Below are 21295 nucleotides of genomic sequence, written 5' to 3'. Positions count from 1 at the left end.
GTGTGTGTGTGTGTGTGTGTGTGTGTGTGTGTGTGTGTGTGTGTGTGTGTGTGTGTGTGTGTGTGTGTGTGTGTGTGTGTGTGTGTATGCGTTCATATTTTCATCATGTGAGAACTCATGTGTATTTTTATAAACATTTTTTCTTTTCTTTGCTGTATGGTAAATCCGGTCCAGGGCTGACTAAGAGAGCAGGAATGAGGAAGAGCAGGAGCTGGACTCTCTGTGATAGAGATTTGAAAGTGGTGTGCGAGCTGTTGGGCAGTTTTATTTTATTATTATTATTTTTTTTGTTATTATTCTGCAGGAGAGAGCAGCAGGCGTAGGCTGTTTCTCCCATGTGTGGTCTCTCTTGAGCAGAGCAATGTTATTTTCTGCCATGCAGAGAGGGTGGTAACATGCCAGAGCGAATGAGAGAGAAATAAAGATAGAATAAAGTCAGAGACAGCTTTGACTGCTCCGATTGACACATTTCTGTCAACGGCAGAAGGTTTGCGTCATTTTAAGTTCGAGGCAAGCTGACTTTGAAATTTATCTTGCTTAAATTCTATGCCACCACTAGCACCTTGCAAGCGTGTGGGTATTGGTGTGCAAAGTGAAAGGAAGTGATTTTACAAAGCCTTCCCCACAAAGTGCATGCCATCCAAGCTGCACTCTTAGGTCTATTCATTTTTAAAGTTCCCTTGAGTATTAGAAAGAGTGGAAGTGCTCAATCTGACTCTGTGAGCTGAGGACACTTAGTGTGTGTTTTTTCCTGCTGTAGGGCCCTACCTGGGTTTGGCCCTCTACCCTCTAAAAGCCTCAGAGACAGAACAGGGATGCTCTATTGCATGGCCACTTTTTTCCCTTTTACATTATATACAAGTTATCTGTGAGGAACTCACCCAGATCCACTCTGACCCATATTTTGGCTGTGAAAATAGTTACTGACCTTCTCTTTGTTTCGCCCTCCTTACGAGAGCCAGTCTGTTGCTGTGATTAGTTCACTGCCTCCCAGCACTTCTCTGTCAGACCAGGCTCATCTCCAGCCTCCTCCATAAACACATTTAGCTACACACAACACACTCGACATACACATGCATACAAAGGCAGCACAGGCACCACGCTACTTTTCCGTCGGCTCCTCACCTGTCGCCCCAGGTCTCTATCTCTCTCATGTGTGTCAGGGCAGGGCCTGCGAGACCACGGCCTCACCGGTTTGTTTATTTGCTGCACTGACGGGTGGAGACCGGGGACGTGGGTGCAAGAAATTAGCACAAGTCAAATCAGATTAATTAATCCCCAACTCAAACTATTAGCCGAGGAGTCGTGTTGAATTAAAAATCAAATTAGCCCTAGCGCCTGCCGGTAAAGCTGTGGTGTGTGCCTGCCAAGCTACAATGACACACACCCACAGAAGGCAGCTGCTCATAGGCTTTGCTGATGGATGGATGTATGGATGGAGAGTTGGAAGAAGAAAATGGTGCTCAAAGACTACAGGGCTGGGGGAAGGGGTGTTTAGTGACTTTGCCACCCAATGTGGTAAGCCTCTCCTGGGGCACGAAGCTGGCTGTCCTCCACTGGTTGCTGCTTCACAGGCCCCACAACACCAGCACTCAGCCTTTCAGTTGCTGATTTAGGGCTTGAAGCACCACTTCACCTTCATAGTTTACATAACACACATATCTTGAGCCTGGGACTGAACCCATTTTAGGAAGTTTGACTCTATTAAAAACATAAAGGAAAGCTTTTATTATCATAGTTTTGGCTGTCCTTCCTATCAATAATTATAACCTTGTGTTTACTGAAATAAAGCTTCATCACTACAAATAAGCCCAACGTAATAACAAACACAAACGGTTAGTCAAACATGAAAGAAAATAGATCCATGCAAAATGGCGTTTCACCTCCAGAACTCGGACCTACAGCACTTCTAGCAGATATGTGGTTTTTCTGTGTAATTACAGGTTTTTATGAAGATCTAATTCACTTCTTTAATGTCTAAATATACGACTAAAAAGAAGTAAGAGAGCACTTGAAAATGTTTCACTTTTTTTATGTGCTTTTGAATCTCAGCCTGAAACAGCTGATGATCTTGGTTTTGGGTAAAGTTTGGCTCATACACTTTTTTCTGATCCAATATGATGTAGCTCATATTTCAGTATTTTAGTCTGTGCTTCCTCCAAAGCAAAAAATTTTTTGACTGCTCTGCTCAAAATTCGAACAACCACCCAGAATGGACATATCGCATTGAAGTAGTGCTGGAGAAGTGGACCAAAATATTTTTATCAAAATATTCATAGCATTCTGGATCCAACAGATACTGTATTCAGCAGTGTAGATGGAATATACTCTTATACAGGCATTTGATGTATGATCTGTGCGGGCCTGTGAATATGGCTTTTTAGGCTTTTGTAAAGTAGTCTAAGTCTCATCTATCATACAAGGTGCGGCTCCAAAACACACAACACTTGTTTGATTCAGAACAACATTCATTTCAATTATGGGACATTAGTTCTGGAGGGTCTATTATGCTCCACTGGTGTTCCTGTACTCCATTTATCATTTATGCTTGCATGGCTTGTAGCTCTTGATCACAGCAAGGAAGCCAGGAGCGCACAAGTAACGAATTAGATGTTTATTTTCTTCTTACTTTAACTTTTCAGTTACCAGTTTTGACACAAGGAGCATATGTAGAGCATCTCACAGAAGCAATTGAGTATTTGTGTTAAACAATGTAAACACATGAGCGTATGCTTTTTTCTGCAAAATACTCTCTCTCTTTGTCAGCTGGGTGGAGCCATACTGGCAGCTCCTACAACAAGCCATAGATTTGTGTTTTTGTGGGTGGGTGCAGCTATGCCATCAGGAGTTTATGGATGATGGATGCTGTGAGATACAATGGAAGTCTAAATGAAAGCGAAACTGCTCTATGAGCGCATGCACACGGGCAAAGATTGGTCAGGTGTTTCCAACACATTTTTTTACTGTGTGGATATGGAAACATTAATGTAAACACATGCACAATAAGCCTCTCTTTGCACTTCATCACCAGTGCACATTTGATGCTTAGCAGACCCCACAGGTGTTCTTTAATACCATTTAAAGTCTTTCATTGATGTGGCAAGCCTCTTTCCCTCACATTTTCCCACAGAGTTTCTTACTCTCTTTCCCCCTGGCCGCTGGCATCTTTCACCACCCATATTAACACACAGCTTCCTCCTGGCAACGCTGTGCCGGACCCCCGCCACCACCTCAAAGTTGCCAACCTGTCTCCATGGTAGCATGATTGGCAAAGGCAAAGATGGATGCCATTTTCGGCCAATGGCAGAGCAGAGTGGGTTGTCATGTACCACGAGACCCTGCAGTGGTCCGACTGACCAGCTGAGGATGGCACTGTGGAAGAAGGGGTGAATGCACCACATCAGACACACAGAAAAAAACACACATCCCATGGGATCATTCAGCAGCACAAAGCGTATGGGGTCCCCACTCAGGCTGTCACTACTGTTGTGATGTATCATTTATGTGGCCATTGTGTGGCCTTCTCTTGAAACGTGTTGACAGAGGTATTATATTCCAGCTTTTGACAGATTCCCATACATTCACAGGCTTTTAATAACACATGTTAATGCTCCAATAATTTTGTGACAGGTTAGAATTACTGCGTGAAATATGAACCTTTAATTGGCTTTCTCGCCAAGTTATTTGGCGTGCTGTGCATTAGCTTTTTAAGTCTGAGCCAGTGGTAAAAAGATGGTTGCAAGGCTATTATCTGTCTGAGAGTGAGGATACGCAAGGTGATAAACATTCATCTCTGCTTTTTATGTGAAACTGACTTTTCTCTGTTAAAATAAGTGCTTAGCGACAAATATAAGATCCCTAGACAAATAATGGAATAACCTCTTTACAGCACATTACACTGCCTTGTAGGGTTTTAATGCTTTAAGCAAACTGCTGTGCATACACATGCATTTTAATTGTACTTGTTTCTTGTTAGTTCAAGCGTACAGAGCCGCATGCATGTCTGTGATTCTGAATGCACAGTGCGCGCGCTGTAGCGCTGTAAGCAAGCCAGACAAGTTTACAGCATTTACTGTTGATGGCAGGGAAGCAGCTTAAACACGTTGTTCAAGTGCCTTTGTGTCAATCATAGCAGGAAAAGCATGTTTAACTGCCTTGAACTGATCTTAAAAAGCACTTAGTTGGACACCATTAGACATCTGCTAGGCAGCAAATGGCTACTGACCAGATGTCAAATGGTGCGTATGGATTTTGGTAAATGTGCATTTCAGTTTGAATGGTGCCTTTTGAATCCTCAAAACTCTGCCACGTAGCCTAACTACCATCTCTAATGCCAGTTCGACCGGCTCCTGCTGGTCCTACAGTGTTAACTTGCTGCCAGGCTGAGCCACCGATTGCCCATCTGCTCCATCGGGGAGAATTCTCACTCCATCTATTTGACTTGTTTCGAGCTTGGCTGTGGAAAGCTCATCAGCTTTGCAAAGTGAGAAATAGAGAGATTTTTAAATAGGACATACACAGATGTGAACTGAAGTGTTTACATATTAAAAAAATTAGAATGGAAAAATGTGGGGAAGTCTTTGTTAGCGGAGACATGGGCAGACGGAACATGAATAAATAAGAGGCGGTCAGCTTCCCACTTCTTTTTTTCTTTTTTATGGATGGCTTTAAAAATTCACTACAATTACCAGCAGAGATGGATGTCGGAGTGACATTCCAACAACCAACATGTGACCCCTAAAATCCAGACACACCCATTTCCTGTGTTTTTGTGTGTGCGATTGAGTTCGTGTGTGGGCACGCTCGGGAGCGCATGTATAAGCAACTGCGTGCCCGTGTGCATGTGTGTGTGGGTTCATATTTATGAAACAAGGTTTGGCCCGTCATACCGTGGGAGTTAGCAGGTCATCTTCCCTTGCCATTAATCACTTCCGACAGCTCTTAAGTATCCAATCTACATGTGAAAGAACTGCATGTGTTTGAACGTGTGAACGCGCATGTATTTGCATGTGCGTATTTGACTGACAATGTGTGGATGGAGTATTCCTTCAAGATCCTCCTGAGGCTGCTTATTGAATTAGAGATGGACTCTGCTGATGCTAACGCGCAGCATTAATGCATCACTGGTGGCATTTGTAATGCACTTATAAATTTACAGCTCATTAGGCGAGTTCTGCATGTAGCTGATGGCGTGATAATAGCACCCAGTGCGGATAATAAAATATCACAGTTAATGAAGCATAAAATGATTTCTACTAAAAAGTAGTAGTCCTGAATCTTTTTTTAAAGAATGCTTAGAACGCTCAACCAAAATCTTTTCTCGCAATCACAAAGTAAAAGATGCTTTTTAATTAACACTGCATCAAGGGTTTATCACGTGGAGTTCAGGGGAATCATCAGCGATAAAGGAGGTGTTTTTCTACCAGGTTTGGTATTTGCCAGCTGCTAATTTAACAAAGAACTCAGAGGTCAGCTGAGTTAAGAGTAATTTAAGGTCACAGGAGGGCCTTTTTCTTTCATATATTTTCATTTCACAGGTACGAAAGAGGCCGTCGTGCTGTTTTTCTGCTTCTTCCCTGGACCGAATCGTGAATGTCAGAACTTCTATTATTTTTTCCTGTCCAGGTTCACTAAAGCTTGTTGCTTTACTGGAACATTTGAGATTTTCACATCGAATAATAGTGATTTTTCTCTGCCTCTCCACACCCAGACATGAAAGGAATAAGAGATCGTTATTTGCATTTTTATGCCTGAGTGTATTTTTCAAGTGGGAATAGAAATTCTGTGAGCGGTGTCAAGTCCCAGTGCTGCTGTGTCCTGGAGTGCATCAGACTGCCTTTTCATCTTCACCATAGCCTAAGTGCTCTGCTTTTCTTTAGCCGTACCTTTAGCTCTTCGAGAGCAATCGCTCTATTTCATACTTAATTTCTTCTATTTTTTTTGTCATTCTCTCATTAAGTTATGCCTTTTTTTAAAGCGTTGAAATCTGTGTGTGTTTTCTTTCATTACTTCAGAGTTGCAGTGCAAGAGTTTGTGAAGTGTAAGTTTCTAAACACACCTCTGTGGTGAGTGGCAAGTGCATATCATTTTTCATTTAGTGAAAATGGTGGCTAGTTTTGTCTTTTCATCTCCCGCTGATTTCTCTGCTGTTCAGTCCCATCACCTCACTGCTCTTTTTCTGTCTTTGTGGCCATCTACTAGTGTCTATTAGCTAAAGAGCTAGACTTGTGTTGCACATCGGCAAGGAATTCTCAAATTATGGGTCAACAGTCATAATCAAAGCTTTTTTTTTTTAATCTGCAGCAAAATTGAACAATTAGAGCGAAACCTGTTGCCTTGGCTGCCTTGTGCTATGCTGGTAAATATGTGGCACATATCAGCAGTGAAACTGGTCTGGATTTGTGTTAAAAAGACAGAACGATGTATAGGTGTCTAGGGCTGCACGATTAATCGTTAGAAAATCGCGATCTCGATTCATACTTATGTGCGATCTCATTTCCAAATGACAACGATTAAAAAAAAAAGAAAAGAAAAAAAAAAGACGACGATTGTACCGCATTTTGATCCGGGACGTAATCTGCATGAAAACAAGCGCTCACTCTTCCTGCTCAACAAATGACAAGGGCGGAGCCTTATACCACGTGATACAGAAGCTGTGTCGTGTGATGCTAAAATTAGCAGGGAAAAAACAACGGAGAGCACGTCAGGGATGACTAGAAAGTGACAGGAGAAAATCCGTCCCGGTCAACCACCCAAACATCAATAACGGGAACCTTATACAGCGCTTCCCTATACACGTCGAACTCCCGCAGGCACAAAGAAAGTACGGAGGCTATCACTTATCACCTGACCAAAGATATGGCTCCCATCAACACTGTGCAAAACGAGGGATTTAGGAAAATGATCAACACCCTAGACAAACGCTACACAGTGCCGTCCCGCAACTATTTTTCTATTGTTGCACTACCTGCTCTATACACGCAGCATCGAGCAACGGTGGAGACGGAATTTCAAGCAGTACAACATTTTGCAGCAACAACAAAATGTGAGACATTTGTTGTTTTTATGTCTATTTATTGTTTTTATGTTCAGTCTCAACTGTTACGAAGTTGATGTGCAGTTAATAAGTGCAATAAATATTTATACTGGAAATATTTATACTGGAATTTATACTGTATACTGGAATTATTATACTGGAATTATACTGGAATTTATACTGTATACAATAAATATTTATACTGGAAAAGAAAATCGTGCGAGAATCGTGATCTCAATTCTAAGCCAAAAAATCGTGATTCTCATTTTATGCAAAATCGTGCAGCCCTAGGTATGTCAAAGAGGGATAAGGGCTGCACAGGAACAATTTCATCTCCTCTGTATATCAGCAGTAAAGGTTTAATAGTGTGTTTATTTCCTTGTGTGCATGATTGTGCTCAGAAGTAAATTGTGCCCATTACGCAGAGAAATTGTTGGTGATTTCAAAATAATAGCTTTACGAGGTGATTAAATCGCATTCTGTTATTACATACCAGCACCTCCTTAGCATGGTTAAAGGCTGCGCTGCTGAACAGCTCATAAATCTGACACATTAGGACCACACAGCACGTGTACTTACACGTAACAGCACAATATGTTTTCACGTGAAAGCGCGGTAAATGGTGTTGCTTTGACGGCTGTTCAGTTTGAAGTTGAAAAGTATGATGTTACTGTGCTTGTTTGGGTGGGGGGGAATCTTGGGATGTCCCATTTGGGTGCAGAAATCAATGCCCGGTCCTTGGCGTTTTTCCTGAGCTTTTTAACCGACAGCAGTGATAAGTAGATTTGTTTGTACCATGGCGCGCACATACACTTCAGTATAAATTTTATGCAGTGATACAACTGAAGCTCTGCACAAATATACACACACACACACACACACACACACACACACACACACACACACACACACACACACACACAGCTGGCCTCATCAAACAGAAACGTTTATGGTGCTGTCAACATTGTGTATATTTATGGATGCAATATGTGAGGTCAGATTTATTACTGTCAGAAATGGGTGGAATTATTTCTTTTCAAATAATGAATTTTCAACCACACACACACATACGTACACAATTTTTACTTATTGATTTGCACATTGATTCTAGGGATATTAAAGCTTCTCAGTTATTAATCATTGCTGATTATACTTTCAGTGAAGTAAGTTATAATTGCAGAGAGGAGATTGTGTTTTGCAGGTTATACATAGAGGCGAGCTACCAAAGCACTGCCGCTTAGAGCACATCTTTGTAACCAGATGGGAGAGTACGTACATTTTTAAACTGACTGAATGTGTGTGGCCTCAGTGCTAGAGTGACTTACTGTTGTAATATTATGACAAATGCATTGCTGTCTGGGGAACGCATTTGTGTGTTTGTGAATTGCAGCACAGTTTGGGCACCTCTTAGATGACACTACAAAGTCAGGTACAGTAGATAATTAAACTGTTCCGAATGTGCATACGATGATTGATGAGTCTGGTGGTGTCCTGCCCTTGCCCTTTGTGATATAAAGCAAAGATTGTGCGACACAATGTCATTTCATCGGTGCAATCATAGCTGGACACAGATGCTCATTAATAAGAGCACTGTCACAGATTGTCAGCTCACAGGGAAAGAGGAAAGAAGATGGTTGAGAACAAAAATGATAAGGGAAAGAAGTACAGAAAAGAGAACTGGTGGATGATTGTGGTTTAAAAACAACACGAAAACAGCATGAGACTTAAAAAGTGGAGGAGCAAATGAAAGCAAAAACGAAAACAGAAATAGGAAAAAACACAAGGGAAGTGTTTCTGGGGAGACAATAACCCGATGGAACAGTTGCAGGAACCCAAAACATGGTAGGCGTGTTTTATCATGATCCATATAATACTAATGACGCATTTTTAGGCTAATAGTTAGGCTAACACACTTACCTCTCACAAAACCAATAGATCCTCCACTTCTTTCAAGTGTCTCCCAGCGCAATTTCATAAAACAAGAAACCTATTTGTACTTGTTGACCTCATGTGATATTTACACATAGACTAAGCCTGTTTGAATGTTTGAATTCTGGTGAACATCATGGAGGTTGAAGCTGAAAGAATTAAAACTAAATCTCTCTTTTAAACATTAATTTCACTCTTTAGTCTTTGAAGACCTACTGGGACCACTGATGAAGCTTTTTCTGAACTGAGTGGTTTCTATTTGCAGGCCTGCCCATAGAACAAAATAACTGGGTGTGTCAAAAGTTAGTGAGGGGCTGATCTCTACCTATGCAGCTACCCTTGGAAAAACCTCTATTGATATTTATATACTGAGGTCATTAAAGGTAGAGGGGAGGTTGTCACATGTTCTCTTTATGGGTGAAAGAGTTAATAAAATACTTAATAATCCATCAGATTCTTCCATGATTTAATGATAGAGTTATGGTATTGAAAAGATGAAAACTTACACAGTTGGCATTTTTACCAGATTTGCTTGATAAGAGTTTACTTTATTTTACTTGATTTACTTTATTAATAAAGTAAATATTTTTCAGTCGTACTGACCAAAGTGCCTAAGTTCATACAAAGTTCATACACTGCTTTTAAAATGACCCCTTTCATATAAATGTGATAGTGTGAAGGAACCCTGGGTTCACTTAGCGAGGTGATAACCAGCTTTGTGTGGCCGCTGAAGGGTATTTTGAACTTATTTTGTAGTACAGGGCCTAGAAATGAGGGAAAATCAGAATCAGAATCAGAATACTTTATTGATCCCTGGGGGAAATTATTTTTTGTTACAGTGCTCCATTTTAAACCATTTTAAAAGGAACAAAGGCAAGAAGTAAAAACAAACCTTTAAATTGCCAATGCTGAAATGCATAAAGGCAAAGACAGGAGAACATAGAAAGCACAGAAAAAAACTGAAGCATAAAAGAGCACAAGATTTTTTCCACCACTGATAGTCTCTTATATTACACGATTGCTTGTGGCTCTGTCTTCAGTGTTTGTGCTATAAGAATTTATTAAGAATCTCTCTTGCACTCTTTGAATGTGCTTTCTGTGCAAATATTAATGCAGCATTTGGATTTTATAGCAGTGCTTTGTATAAGACAAAACAGAAAATTCAGTGTCCTTCGTTATTGTGATTTTATTTTTATCTATTTTTATTTCATTTCATTACAATATAAAAGCAGCCTGGACGGGCTCGCTTCTTAAAACCTCGGTTCATCACAGCGACATTGTTAACATTGTAGTAAAAGTAAGTGTGAGTGTGCAATAATGCATCTCAGTGTGGATTAACTGAGGATTAGCTGACGAGCGTTAGCTACCAAAAAGCATTGTAATGCAGAAGGCCACGAATTAAATGTAATCCTGGACACCACATCTGTTCTCTTGTAATCTTTTGTCTTTGAGTAAGGCTGCTCGACAGATTAGCTAATGGATGCAATGTCAATTTTGCCAACATAAAAGCAGACATGACATTTATGGCTTTGCAAGTTCCTTTTTCTGTTTTCGTGAGTGGATAAGCTAAGTTTTAGTACAGCGGGAAAAACAAATGGAAACCAGCTGGTACCTATAAAACAGGAAATAATTCAACCATAGAAAACTGCAGCAATTTTTGCAGCCTTTAAATTGCAAGCTGAAAGGAAACAATTTAAAAAAAAAAAAAAACATCAGATGAACCTTCACTGCTAGTCCTCATGTCTCCTCATGTGTCTTGCTTGTCTTCTGTGCCGCAGGTGTGATGCCAGATCGTCAGTTTGGTGGAACCCAGTTTGTCTGCAGTGTGGTGGCTTCCCACGTCAGCCACCAACCCTCTACGAGCTTCAGCTTTGTCTGGATCGCCCCACCACCTGGGACTGGCTGTGTCAATTTCCTGTAAGTCATATGTTTTGAGACAGAAATGGCAGGTGATGTGATCCAACCATGCTTGTGTTTAATTTTTGAATTTATATTTTATAAAAATCACACGTTTGCATGCATTTTCTTTAAGCGCAATAGATTTTAAATACCAAAGATGTTCTGAGAAAGCAAACATGCATGGATTACTGCACAAGGTTAGGCTTCCTCTACTATTAGAGGAAAGTAATTAATATCGAGCACCACTGTTTCACCAAGGAAAGTTGCGCTTGGCTGGGTTTTATGTGTTGATGAGATGTTAAAGTGGGATTTGGTTAGTGAGAATGGTGCCTCTGTGTATCTAAAGTAAAGTTAAAGTGTATAAAAGTCAGGAAAATGACCATAGAGCTTCTTTGATCCATGACTTCAGTTAACACTTTCCTGATAAGTTTATGATCTCCAAGTATTGAATACATTCGTTTCTTTTGTAAATCACGGTCTCTATCGCAGAAGAGAAGATCATCACGTCTTATTTTAAAATACCAAACTTCAGATTCCTCTGTCGATTAAAGCATTAGCAGAGATAATGTGTACAGAGGTGCAGTAAGAATAATAATACTCATGTGAGCTGTTTGAGTAGCGTGCACCGTTTCTTTACTCGTGTGCATGTAGATAATATTTTGGCACTATATTGACTTTATATATGTATCTAACCCAAATATAAGCTATAACTATCTGTTAGTGTTGTGTTGCCCCACAAAGCTCGGGAGAGGTTTATCAGATGACATCATGGGTGTTGCTCTCTCTGAACCACAGAAAGGCTGTTAAAAGGCCATCCTGTCAGAGAAAGCCTGCACGGTGACTGGAAAAAGGTTAAACTGGGGACATAGTATGTGTTTATATCCTAATTGCCTTGCTCAACGTGACCTGTGCATTGGCAGGTGCGATGTGTGCCTTGCTGAGAATTCACGGAAATACCTCCGTCCTCTAATTCAGTGTGACCATTTCTCATCGGAAAACGTTCGACTGGCTCATCAGATCCACCCATCCCGGGAGGATGGGTGTGTTGCAGATAGTAAAGATACGCAAACATATCCTAAGATTTTTTGCCCCCAAAAAATAACATGATGTTCCTCTTCTACGATTTTACATAAGGGCATATTATTTATTGGAAGCTTTATTGAGATTTATAACCCATTGCAACAAATCTGGAGCATTACACAGCAGCTCAGGGCCACTGGATTGGTGATGTTGTAAATAGTACTCAGTCTGTTTCCCTGGACACTGCAGGTTGTTTGATTGGTGTAGGTGGAAAGAGCTCTAGCCAAATATGTTTGAGAACAGCCTTGAATTTTCCTTTTTCTATTTTTCTTTCCGCCTCTAACTGTCTTGTCTTACCTTTGAGCATTTTCCTCAACTCTCTGCCTTCAAACGTACCACAAACTTTCTTTCCCTCCTGTTCTCTTGACTTGGTGATTTACAGCTACTTGCAGATAGTCAGTCAAAATGCAATTAGCAGCTGTTGCTGGAGAAGTGTAGAGGAAAAGAGAGGATTCCTGTAAATCCAAAGTCACCACAGCACCACGTTAGAAAAATCTTTGAGAAATCGACCTACAAATTTTTACATTGCATATAATTTTTTATTAGGTAAATGCAAATGTTTGTGTAGGTTCTCAGTCATCCAGGTCATGGTATTCTGACAAGCTTGGAAAGTAAACGACAGGACTTCTTTAAGGTTCTTGAAGACGTTTCACCTCTCATCTCAATGATTATATTTCCATGAAGTAGAGTTTAGTGCTTTTTCTTTTCTTTAACAAAATGAAAGAAAAGGAAAACTCATTATCGTTCTATGATTTCTAATTCATAGATAGTCTGCAGTTTGACTTGGTTAATGCCTGATATTTTGCTTTTTTATTACCAGTCATCCACTTTTAAACCATTTTATTTCAGGGGGATTACAAAATTCCTATCAATGTTTCATAAAAAACACAACTAAATTAAACAGTTTGGCTGTACTCACAAAAAAATCCCTCAATGAATTCCTGGAGGGACGCGGTCGTCTATCAGACGGAGACTTTTGTGGACGGACTTACATAAAAAGATTCAGCTGGGGAATTTGCTAAAGTGGAGCAGCCATTTAGACAATATCCACTGAGCCAAACAGGTTTACTGGCTTTTTTTGTCTGCCAACAAACACATTTACTGTTGAGTGTGTGTCGGCTTACAAGGACCGTGTTTTTCAGTATATTTGTGTGTGTGTCCATGCGTGTGCTGTGTGTTTGCATTTGAGTGTAAACCACTGAGCAGCAGTGTGCCAGTGCGGATGACAGTGGGGTTGGCAGGGGGCCATGATTGTATGACAATAAGGGCCCCTGCGGCTGACCTTATCAAAGTCAGCCAGTCACACTCCAGCTGGCTTTAGACTGTTCCTCACATACAGACATTTAGACAAACACTCTTACCGCACCCCTGTTCCAGTTCGCAGCTCCCATCTCCATCTCGAGCAGTATATCCTCGTCTCCAGAGCTGCCTTCTCTGGTTTCATTCAGGGAATTTAAGTTTCAAGGCCTTTCTGGCAAAGGCCAGAGACACTTTTGGTGCTATAATTGATCAAAAAATTGTCACCTTAATGGTCCATTCCCTGTGAAACTCTCATCTGTCATATAAAATTGCAATAAAAACCTCTCTAGACACTAAAAATCTCGAATCCATCTTCTTTACAAGTTAAATTCCAGTAGTCCCATAGGTCCATAAAACTGTAAATAGCCAATATGAATCCGTAATCTTTTCTGTGGTGTAACATCAGCAGCTCTGCAAACAGTCTATACCATATCAGAGATGAACATGACAGTCGTGACATAGCAGATTGGTTTTTGACTCAGCATTTTGAAGCCACAACATTAGCATTTTGTTAGCTGTCATGTTTTATTTGTATGATATTTCTTTGAAAGACCCATTCCCTTCATACAGTAGCTATTGAGTTAGTTGTATTTTTAAAGATAAAGATAACCTTTATTAGTCCCACGAATGGGAGATTTGTTAGGTTAAGGCTGCCGACTTTTGCCAGAGCCAGTTGCCAGTTAGTGCTGTTTAGTTGGGCTGCATATGAGTCTGTGGGGATTAGCTGGTTTTTGAAGCCAGCATCAGGTGGCCTTTTGGACAAAGGGCAGTTCTGGTACTTTAGAACTGGCTTCTTTTTTCAGTCCTGGTGGTTCAGTACAGTATTGTAGCCTCATCACTGACCAGCAGATGCTCTGTTTTCAAGTCCGAGTATGCACTTTATACCACTTTATTAGAATTAGGCACTCTGCAAATACCAGGTTGGAGCCAGTTTTGACTTCAGATTGCCTCATTTCTCAATTCGGGTCATAGATTTAACAAGGTACTCTAAACATTCCTCAGAGATTTTGGTCCATATTGACATGATAGCGTCACACAGTTGGTGCAGATTTGTCTGCTGCACATCCAAGATGTGAATCTCCCCCTTCCATCATATCCCATAGTTGCTCTACTGGATTAAACTGGTAACAGTGGAGGCCATTTGAGTACAGTGAAATCATGATTTGAGTTTTGTGACATGATGGGTTATCCTGCTGAAAGAGCACACTTTGGTCATAAGAGAATTGGCATGTTCAGCAACAATAGTGATGTATGCTCTTGCATTTAAGTGATGCTTAGTTCGTAGGAAGGGGTCCCAAGTGTGCCAAGAAAATATTCCACCCTTACACCAGCCTCACCAGCCAGAACTGTTCATACCAGGCAGGACGGATCCATTCATTCATGTGGTTTACACCATATTCTGACCCTTCAGTACAAATCATGACTCCTCGGTCCGGGCAGCATTTCTCCAATTTTTCTTTGGCCAATTTTAGAGAGCCTGTGTGAACTGTATGCTGAGTTTCCTGTTTGTACCTGACAGGACTGTCACCCGCTGCAGTGGGTGAAGAGATGCTTTTCTGCATACCTTGGTTGTAACGAGTGGTAACTGGAGTTATTGATGCCTACTAGCTCGAAACAGTCTGGCCATTATCCTGTGAACTTACTCATCAGCAAGGCTTTTTCACCCAGAGTGCTGCCCCTTTTTCAAACCATGCTATGGAAACCTTAGAGATGTGTGGGAAAAGTTGATCAGCACTTTTTAAACAACCCACACCAACGCCAACCGCATTCAAAGTCACCTTAGTCCTAGTATTAGTCCTAATAAGCAGCTATAACAGTTGTACCTAATGAAATGGCTGGTAAATGTACTTAGTGCTGTCAATGTAATCTCGTTAAAATGACATTGAACTCGCTGTTTTAAATGTAATTTTTTTTTTAAGTGATTTAAATATTTTTCTTGAAAGAACTGACCCTTTTTGAAGTATTGGAATTTAGTTAGAAGTTATTTGTATTTGTATCATGTGTCACATTTCACTGACTCAAACACAAATTAACAAACACCGTTTGTTAATTCAGGTAAGATCTTACAGATCAGTGAATTTCAATATAAAACTGGGTTTTTTTTTCTAGATTGTACAAAATGTAAATAATGAAGTCTCCTGCCCTTGCCCATGGCAGTACTTCCTTGATTGATACAAGGGCTATTTTCCACGAGTGTTGTCCATGAGTGTTTAAATTAAAGGCAAAGACGCGACATGTCCTTCAGAGAACTGGAGCTGGTCCACCGGGTGCATTAATATGGGCCCTGTGAGCAGTTTTATGGGCTATATTGTGGGAGTGTTCCTGGTAACTGATCTCTAGCAGGAGTGATAGAGTGCAATGACGTGGGCATCCAGAAGAACTCATTTTCTGGGTGGCTGTAAATTCCCACCTAAAAAGAAGGAGAGGCCTTGGTGTAGAAGAGGAGAGGAGATGAAAGGAAGAAGCAGAGGTGGAGGGGAGAACACAAACTCGCATACAGACAGTCCAAAAGTGCTTGTACCCTTACACCTCGCTGAACAACGCTACTTTGTCAAGCAAATTTGCATGCCTTTGTTTTGCCGCTGGAGCAGAATTTTCAATTTCAATGAACAGACAGAAGTGATGACACAGAAATGGATTGGATTTCCAGCAGTCTGTTGTCTTCAGTTAGTGTCGTAGGTGTCTTCGGCTTACATTCGGTCATTCAGCCTATTTAAATGGAAATGTATATGTAGATCATTATATGCAATGTTCTGAATATATACAAGAGAAAAGGTTGTCTGAGGAGAAACGGAATATGTCAAGGTATGAAAAAAAGAACAGCCGAATATTCCTATGATTATTAATATTACTGTTATTTAGTGTAATTGCTATGGGCTATGGGATTGCTTTGGAGCAGGACACAGTGAAATAAAAGCTTGCTGAACTTTCTTAAGCAAAACATACAGTCAGGTCAGGGAGCTCTATCCAAGCTAGAAGCCATCAAAAATAATTCATTAATATATGGAAGTGAACACTGGGTCGAAATGCAACTCTTGCTGTTATGCTGAAAGTCGGGATTAAACTTTTTTTTACACGTGCACTCCAACTCACAATTCAACAACTGCACAAAACAGTCGTGGCCCACTTTTGTTCTTCTTGCAGACATGAGAGTCCACACTGTTGTATAATGTACTAATTACTTTGCTGTACTAAGAGAGGTGAGAATGGTTAATAGCTTCTTCTGGCAAAAGCAAAGATGCATTGGTGTGTTGCTTTCATTCTTTTGCTCTGTTTTGCTTCACTTATAGCCTCGAGGCAATCAGTGTGAGTGTTTGTGTGCGTTCGTGTGTCCGTGAGTGTTAAAATCTGTTCCAACAGATAGCTTCAGAGAAACATATTTAACAAAAAGCTTAGCACTGTGTGTAACTTTTGATGTTATAGATTGCACATGTGGATATGTATGCACGCTCATGTGTGTTTGTGTGTGTCGTATGCATGTATATATGTGCGTGTGTCTGTGTGTGTGTGTGCACGGGCGTGTTGCAGTCCTTTGCACTGTGGCCCTGTGGGAGTCAGACAGCTGCTGGGATGAAGATTGCTTTAATTACTGCATGCGAGGCCCCTTTTCCAAAGTGTTCCCCTGAGGAAACGGATGTCTGCAGATCTAATGGCACACTCTCTCTCATGGCATACTGTTGTGCTTTATATGCACGCACGTGTGTGTGTGTATATATAGATCGACGTTTGTATGCAAACACAGATTTTAGTCTTATCTTCATCTCTGCTACCTGTTGTTTCTTTTGTGGACTGGAGACAGACTGAAATCATTGTTAGGGGCAATGTGAAAGGTATAATTAAAAAAACCCAAAGTGAAGCAGAGAGAGAGAGCTCATACTCTCTCTTGTCTTGTTAGCTGTGATTGAAGAGGAATGGTTTCTGTGCTGTATGCCGGGTGTTGTGGTGTTGTTGGTACTGCCATCTGCTCAAAGTAAGCAGGTCTGTCAGAACATAGAGTTTGTGAAATATATAGTGCACTATTGTATAGACTGCACAGTCTGCTGCTGCATGGGAAGAACATTATTTGGGTGCTTTTGGAGCATTTGCTTAGCTCTAAGGGAGCTTCATGTGAAATAATAACAATGGTTGTATTGTTGCAGTGAGCTACTGCTTTTACACACTCTAAAAATGTTTTAACATCCAGAAATATTTAAGTTAGAGTTTTTATTTCACCTTATAATAATTTGTCTGTGTCTTAAGCATCTAGCAGAGTAATATTGACAGACAGAATGATAGACAGCTAATCGGAGATCAAGGGTCAAAGGACTGATAGGTGATCTATCTCAGCCAGCTTCTAATTTCTCCGGGTATTCGTCAGCTCCATTGATTTGTTGTTATTCAAGTCAATCTTTGAGTCTGTTTTAACATATAATCAGTAGTTAATGAGCTCTCCTCGTCATTAAAGCTCCACATTGGCCTGTAGCCTGTGGCAGATTAACTGTAGACACTTGGCTGAGGAACATAGGGATCGATTCAGGCCAGGTAATCTCATTTTGGCTATGTAGATACAGATATTTGGGGAGAAATGTGAACGATGACAGAGGACATAAATCCGACCTTTTTTTTTCCTCCCGCCAGAACCGACTAGAGCTGCAAATCTGACACAGTCCGTCCATATAATTCCAATTTTCATATATCACAAATTCCCATATAAGACAGCAACTCTTATATCTAACATATTCATGTTCTTAACCTTTCTTAAACTTTTCAAATATCACAGTTTCTCAAGTTTAACAGTAAATCTTGGACATTTTCTGGACAACCCAAGCTCCTGTTGCTGTTGACCACAGACGTGTTTCCATTATTGATATTGTCTTATTTCCCCAGGGATGGCCCATGACCCCTGTAATTATGTACATACCCGTGTGTACACAGAGGCACACATCCACACACATGTGTATGCATCAGTGCTCTGATCAATACTGCCACATATTGTCCACAACACATAAGTGCTGTACTGTCATCGCACGGTCTTATTATCAAGAGAGCGGGCGCTGTCCTACCTGCTGGGATGTTGACCACCTTAACAGTTCCAGGTGAAATAGAGCATGAAGACTGAAAAAAGGCAAGCACTTGATTTTAAATGCAGCATAATGAACCAGGGAGAGCCGGGCTGCCCCAAATGTATTTCGTGTCAAATTATTCATTCGCATTCTGCACTGCCCGTTCTGTGAATGCGCACAAGATATAACAGACACGGTCGGTCAGGAATTCATCTCCCTCGTTGTTGACGCTGGGTAAATACAGCTCATTCTTCCCCGTCTCCTCCTTTTGTCCTGAAGAAAAGGGGACATTTTACTGCTGCTTTTTCTCAAGTTTAGAAGAAGTCATTTTTTAGCAGCACATGCCTTTATCTGCACTTAAAAATCTGCAGTTTTTACAAGCGGATTTTTTTTCCTTGCCTTCCTCGCATATTTACTCCTAAACACTGTGGTTTTCCTAATCTCCCTAATTATTACTCGCTAACAGTAGTCAAGGTCAATTGCTCTTCTCCTCAAGCTGTATGCCGAGCAATAACCGCTCTTCTTCTGGCTGTATTCTGAGCCATAACTCTCAATGACCCTGTGCTAACAAGCAGGTAATTTGCCAAACAACTCCCAAATCCCTCTTCTGTGGAGCTTCATTAAATTTGCATGTTCTCCGAAAGCCTTTTTCAATTAATTAATTTAGGGGCAGTCAGAGGCATAGGGAGTAATGTGATTCCACAAAGCCAACTGCACCTTCACAGTAACGAATCAAGACTACATGTTATTTTTTATCAGAGCTCCTGATTGCCAAATGTTCTGGAAGACACCAGAATGTGGAGTTTGCCCGTCTCTTTATCTTTTTCTATTGTCCCTGATTGCGGTGTCATAACCACAGCTGGTCCTCAACATGGAAGATAAATCAACCAATTAGCGTGTATTATTTTAAGGGCTAGGTCCAAATGCACCAAATCAGTGCTAGCGACTAGAACTCTACCCCACTGAAAGTCCTCGTATTAATCATGATTACCAACAGGAATAGTGAGCCGGGAGAAAAAATTAGCTTTTAATTGGGATTTGAGGAAGAGAGGATGAGAGTGTTGACTAAAGTCGTATCTTGTAGCTATATTTAATATGTATATGGGTTCGTGTTCTTGGGTAAATCGGCTGTATTCGCACTGCGTTCATATAAATATATGTGTATGCGTGCATGTGAGAGTGGTTTAGTAGAGAGCTGTCAAGTTGGCTCCTGGGGGATACTTATGGCCGACAGCAACATGCAATCTAACATGGAAGACATGCTTGGTAATTACCCACTCCGAGCCCTTTTGGGAGCTTCTTGAGTGACAGGCTGTCCATCTGCGTACATGTTAAAACTCGTATATGGCTTCAATTGTGTGTGCCCGTTCCCGCCTTTACTCCAATGCTTCGCCATTTGACAGCAGATTGTGGACTTTGAAAGACAAGGCCATCTAACCCCCCCCCCCCCCCCCCCCTCTCCTGTCTCAGTTTCCTCGAACCTTATAACCCAACCCCCTCCCCTTCCCCGTCCATTTTTCCATCTTTCTTTCTCTCTTAGATCCCAGCTTTTTCTTCATCTTCCTCAATCCCCTCCTCTCTTTCCCGTCTCAGATTTTCTCCTTCAGACTAATGAGAGGAGTGAGGATGACACTTATTCTCAGAAGATGAATGATCCCTCGGTTGAATCAGAGAAGGGAAGAGAGTGGAAAAAAAACACCAACACATTAAGGCCCTTAATTGCCCCACCCCTCAAAGAAAGTCAAATTAACATTTAGATGTGCAGTAATTGTTTTGCATGTATCAGTACTGTTCGCTGCCTGCGTGTGTGTGTGGCTACCAGAGTGGAGACGGTAATGAGAGACACACCGAGGAACCACTGGAGTGTGACGGCAGGACAGAGACGGCGTCGTGCTGTGCTGATCACACACTTGTCGGCTCAGACTAAATGCCCTCTCCTGGCTGCTGCTTTAATGACATACATCTTATTAAGTCACACCAACCTCTCACATACTTTTTAAAGGAAATATCTCTCATTTCTATTGAAAATCTGCCACATTAATTGCTTTTTGTTTTGTGTTTTTTGGAGACTAAGAAAGCATTTTTGATCTTATATTACGTTACCCCCGCCCTCCACACACACACATCCTCTGGCACCTAACAGAATCTGTTTAGTGTACTTGAGCAGAGAGTGTGTTTAGTAAATATTTAAGGGCCTTGTTCCTATATCCCCACCCGCTGTTCGTTACGCGCCATCTTTTATTCATAAATACCAGCCTCAAATTAGTTTTCACCGAATTCTGAAATATGACTGTAATTAAGTATGTTTTCTCCCCACTCTGCGCAAGCACAAGAGGTCTTTATTAATTAATAAGGGGGTCTATTCATTATTCATGAGCTGAGACAAACGCGTAAATGCCTCGGCACCCATAAAAGGCAAGTTTGGTGAGGTGAGAGACAAAATCCACGTTGGACTGTAGGGAAGGAAAGAGGAGTGATGAATAAGGAGAAGGAAGCGAGTCTGTGAGCCTCACGGGTGACTCAGGCAAGCACCATATTGTCTACACCCTCCTCTCCTCCTATACAGTATGTTGACTGGGTGTGGCGCAGCATACAAAAACTGCTGTAGTGCACTGTAACATCTGTACTGTACGTTGTGAAGGAGGACGCTTACAAGTACCCCTTCAAGAGACTCGATCGGTGTATGCGGGTGGTGTACATAGTTGTGTTTGAGTGTGTGGGAGGTCGCTTAAGTTTACAAGCCACATATGATGTTAGTAATTAATGCCGAAGCCTGATTAGGGCACTTTTGAAAGTTTATCTGTGCGCCCAGTGAGACAACTTTTCTCCTCTCCTTGATGGACAAGCAGTAACAGCACGAGCAGACTCACATTAGAGCTGCGATATTTCTCCCTTTTTATGTTTTCGACCTCAGTCACACCGCAGTTGTTTTTCATCCGTGTATTATGTGGGGAAAATGTAGGTTATATTGTAGAAGTGGGGAGTTACAGCTTTTACTGGCCATCTACAA

The 21295-nt window shown here is 41.1% G+C and overlaps 1 protein-coding gene across 2 annotated transcripts in view; it reads left to right on the top strand.

The window, feature by feature from the left end:
- Nucleotides 1–21295, top strand: part of reln (reelin) — a 103828-nt gene that overhangs the window by 37358 nt on the left and 45175 nt on the right. For both annotated transcript variants that reach the window (XM_080875776.1, XM_080875775.1), the window contains exon 3: nt 10744–10882. In XM_080875776.1, the coding sequence (XP_080731902.1) occupies nt 10744–10882 (139 nt within the window). The remainder of the gene's footprint in view (nt 1–10743; nt 10883–21295) is intronic.

Source organism: Rhamphochromis sp. 'chilingali', assembly GCF_963969265.1.
Source record: "Rhamphochromis sp. 'chilingali' genome assembly, chromosome: 2".
In the NCBI taxonomy this organism is placed as follows: Eukaryota; Metazoa; Chordata; class Actinopteri; order Cichliformes; family Cichlidae; genus Rhamphochromis; species Rhamphochromis sp. 'chilingali'.
This window is presented reverse-complemented; position numbering and strand designations above follow the sequence as displayed.